Below are 4,372 nucleotides of genomic sequence, written 5' to 3' on the forward strand. Positions count from 1 at the left end.
GAGCTCAGTTTCCATTGTGAGTTAATACTTACACAGTGTGTAGGTTCTGAGGTGTTAAGTTCAGATAGTGCGGGCAGGGGATGGAAGGCAGTTAATAGTTGAAATGGTGTTTAAGAAGTCATCTGACAAAGAGGATATTAAACAAAATAAATTAATCTTTATTTTATTCAAAAATAAACCTAACCTGCTGCAGTAGAGTCAATTCTGACTCATGGCGACTGTATGTTACAGAGTAGACCTGTGCTCCACAGGGTTTTCTTGGCTGTAATACTTATGGAAGCAGATCACCAGGCTCTTCCTCCAAAGTGCCACTGAGTGGGTTCCAACCTCCAACCCTTACGTTAGTATTGTTAGTTGCCATCGAATTGATTCCAACTCATAGTTGAACACAAACCATTTGCGCTACCCAGGGGCCTTCCTTATGGAAAAATGTTCTGTGTGCCATGGAGTTGATTTCAAGGCCTAGATATGAGTTGCTATGAGTACTGAAAAATAGCTCGTGGAAAAATGCAAGATTGAAAAGGAATACTTTAGAAGTAAAAGAGCTTGATATTCCTTAGACAATACACAACTGTTTTTGCAAATAGGGAAGAACAGACCACCTTTCTCAGGTGGTCAGTAAGAGTTACTGGGCAGGTAGAAATACTTCTCTGAGTGTTAAACCATGCTCTCTGGGTGGTTAATACCTGGCTGTCCCTAGATCTTCTAATGTGAACATCCTTTGTGGCCAGGATTCAAGTTCTTTCCAATGAAGCTTTAAGGTCTCATCTAAATTTGGGATGCAGATCAGGACTTGTTCATCTGACCACAACACTGTGACAAACACCACAGCAGATCTTGGAAGTGGGAAGAGATGAGCTATCACCTAATTTCCCATCCATAGGACTGAAGGCTCTGCCAGTTCAGGTCTAGAGACTGAGACTGGAGTTGTTGCTAAACTGTGTTTTAGGACTGACTGAGTGGCATGGGGCTGGAAAGTATTACAGTGGAGCCAGGATGGATGAAGTTTCCTTTTATTTTAAATTTTGTCACCTTTATCACATTCCTTGGAAGCTCAGTGGCGTAGTGCCTTCAGAAGGAAGACTGGGCAATCTACTTCTGAAGAGATACCACCTCCAAAACCCAAGGAGGGGTCGCTATCAGTTGGGACCGACTCAACGGCAGTGAGTTTGTTTTTTTTGGTTTTATCACATTCCATTAAAGCAGTATGTTTGAGAATGAAGGCTATGCTATATCCTTGGATCATTCTGTGCAGGCATAAGAGACAGGTTGTGGATCATTGCCATGGAACTGGTGGGGGTGGGCAGGCAGGGAGTGCAGCAGCACTGGCAGGAAACAGCTCGCCTGTCAGAACACATCATTTCAACTTTGGCTTTCACTGTGCTAATCCCCTGAATGGCAATAACAGGAGAGGAGAAAACACGGGAAATTAAAGATAAGACATTGTGAGAAACTAAATCTGCAGGAGAAAAAAAAAGAGTTACCAGAGTTTTCCCGACCTATAGGAGAACAGCTAACAGATGCAAACAGGGAGTTGGAGGGAGGGAGGGAAGGCTGGGCTTAAGCAACCTGCTACTGGGATTTAAACAAAGGAGGTTTGAGAGAGGCAGAGACCGAGGTGGATCAGTTTCTAATATCAGCACGGGAAGAGAGCTGGCAGCTGTGCTCCTGGGATGAAATGGAATAAATTGAAAGCGTCTCCTTCAGTGTAGGAATTACTGGAGTATGCATCAAAATAAGAACTCAGAAGAAATAGTAAGTTTGGAAAAGGACTTCCAGCTTTTGATGGAGGCATGCCTTCATTGATGCGTTCCCTCTTTATAGTTTCTGTCTCTGGTGTCATCATTTTTATCGTCTTCTATGTGTTCAATTTTGGGGGTGATCAAGGCTTCGAGAAACTAAATACCTCAGAGACTTGGTTGCTGTCTCAAGTCTGCACAACCTTTCTCAAAGGGAAAACATCTTTCCTGTGGAGGAACAAACTCATGATGTATGAGAAATCTTCTTGCAAGGAATACTTGACCCAAAGCCACTATATCACTACCCCCTTATCTAAAGAAGAAGCGGAATTTCCTTTGGCATATGTCATGGTCATTCATCACAATTTTGATACCTTTTCAAGGCTCTTCAGGGCTATTTACATGCCCCAAAATGTCTACTGCGTTCACGTGGATGAGAAGTCCACAGCTGAATTTAAAGATGCTGTGGAGCAATTACTGAGCTGCTTCCCAAATGCTTTCCTGGCTTCCAAGATGGAGCCGGTTGTCTATGGGGGGATTTCCAGGCTCCAGGCTGACCTGAACTGCATGAGAGACCTAGCAGCCTTGGAGGTTCCCTGGAAATACGTGATTAACACCTGTGGGCAAGATTTCCCCCTGAAAACCAACAAGGAGATAGTTCACTATCTGAAAGGGTTTAAAGGGAAAAATATTACCCCAGGGGTGCTGCCCCCAGCTCACGCGATTGGCAGGACTAAGTATGTCCACCAAGAGCACCTGGGCAAAGAGCTTTCCTATGTGATCAGGACGACAGCGTTGAAGCCACCTCCTCCCCATAATCTCACCATTTACTTTGGTTCTGCCTATGTTGCTCTATCAAGAGAGTTTACCAACTTTGTTCTCCATGACCCACGGGCTATCGATTTGCTCCAGTGGTCCAAAGACACTTTCAGTCCTGATGAACATTTCTGGGTGACGCTCAATAGGATTCCAGGTATGTGAAGGAAACGATTTCACACCAAGGGGTTGTGCTGTCTTTGAAAAGGCTTTTGTAGATCCTGCCCTTCTTTGTTAGAAGTGGAAGGTGAAAACTGAAATACATAGTCCCCACCCTAGTCCTTTTTAAGTGCAGAATGATGCTCTTTAGGTGACAGTACAGGTATTCTAGCACTGCAACATAATGCCTTTCAATGGTATGGCTTTACAGTTTTTTGTGTTATTCTGCATGTATCATCTTAACTATTTTTTACCACTATATGTATGATTGTTCTCAGTGCACATGGTGTTCTGTCTTTCCCTGAAATTTGTCTTTCCCTGAAGTTTCCCTCAGGAGCTTTGCCTTGGCCATTCCCCCTGTCTTCCCTCAGATCATCACAAGTTCCTTCTCAGTAGTCACACCCCAGCTCAGGTGAGCTGATCACCTATCCTGGTCAGCAGTGACCACACCACCCTGTTTTTCCTTCAAAGAGTCTATCACCACCTGGAATGATCATGTTTACTTATTTGCATGGGTTTATTCTTGGCCTCCTCTGTACTAGTTCCGTGAAGCTACATTTTTTTGTCTAGTTAACTGCTATATCCCCAATACTTGGAACACGTAGTAAATACTCAAAAAATATATATTAGATGAATAGATATGTGAATGAATGAATACATGGCAGAGCACGAAGCTTTATTCCAGCACCCCAGCTGTGTCTCTAAGACCCCAGTGTACTGAGAAATGTTTGGACTTGAACATGTACCATATTATGTATTTAGGTGTTAAAAACAAAAGCAAACATTTTACTTTAGATGATGAGATTCTAGCAGAAATTTCTTTCTCATCAAAACCTTTCTACCTTTATGAGTTGACCAGATCAATTATTCTTTTTTAAAAATGTATAAAACATGGCAGGATTTCTTCTGAAGGAAGAGGCTTGCTTTCAGACTCAATGAAACACACAGAATGGATCTCTGATGAACTAGCATTATTACAGCAGGAGAAAAGCCATCATTGTTCTGGTTGTTGGGGGCTTGCCAAATTGGAAAAGCTGGTAGGTGCTCTCAGGCTGCAGGGCAGAGCCTGCTGGGCAATAAACATGCCAGCATTCTCTGGAAAATCCCATGTTTGGGCTCTGAGTCCCAGGGCGACGCGCTTTGTGAACAGCGCTCCTGCACTGTGGTCTCTTATGGCTTCTTCCTGCCCTCCCCCCCCACACACCGAGTCAGCCACCATCTTCTACCACCAACTTTTCACCACTTACCAATTGTTTACATTACTGTCTTGTAATTTGGGGCCGTTAGTACTTGGAGTGAGATTTCCATGTTTAAATATTTATTCCCTTTCTTTCTATGTCACTATTCCCTTAACATTTCTAAAAGTTTTATTCTAGCCATGTGACCCTTTTGTCATGATACTGAGATGAAGACATTTTGTCCTCTAGTAGAAGTCTGTACTGTCACTTAAAAAAAGAAAAAAGGCAAGGAAAGGAAAAACATGGATGTTGATTTATGTTAAATATCTGTGGTTACTTTGCCAGAAGGATGACCAGTCTTATCAATGTCAATTACAGAAGAAAACCAAGGAAAAAAATAATGCCTCATGTCCCTTTTTCTTAGCCCCTCTCCCTTTCCTGTCAGAGTCAAATAGACAAAGTGGGAGACAGAGACCAGCT

At 42.8% G+C, this 4,372-nt stretch overlaps 1 protein-coding gene across 1 annotated transcript; it reads left to right on the plus strand.

Annotated features, from left to right (window-relative positions):
* The first annotated feature begins 1,793 nt into the window (after positions 1-1,793).
* LOC103206249 (N-acetyllactosaminide beta-1,6-N-acetylglucosaminyl-transferase) lies at positions 1,794-2,720 on the plus strand. Its single transcript, XM_007951692.1, has one exon. It carries the CDS (start codon positions 1,794-1,796, stop codon positions 2,718-2,720), a length of 927 nt encoding a protein of 308 aa, XP_007949883.1.
* Positions 2,721-4,372: the final 1,652 nt, after the last annotated feature.

This window comes from Orycteropus afer, unplaced genomic scaffold, assembly GCF_000298275.1.
Source record: "Orycteropus afer afer isolate SDZICR_OR568_19922 unplaced genomic scaffold, OryAfe1.0 scaffold00012, whole genome shotgun sequence".
Lineage (NCBI taxonomy): Eukaryota > Metazoa > Chordata > Mammalia > Tubulidentata > Orycteropodidae > Orycteropus > Orycteropus afer.

Coding starts and splice junctions, on each gene's coding strand:
- LOC103206249 (XM_007951692.1), top strand. CDS start 1,794: ATGCCTTCATTGATGCGTTCCCTCTTTATAGTTTCTGTCTCTGGTGTC.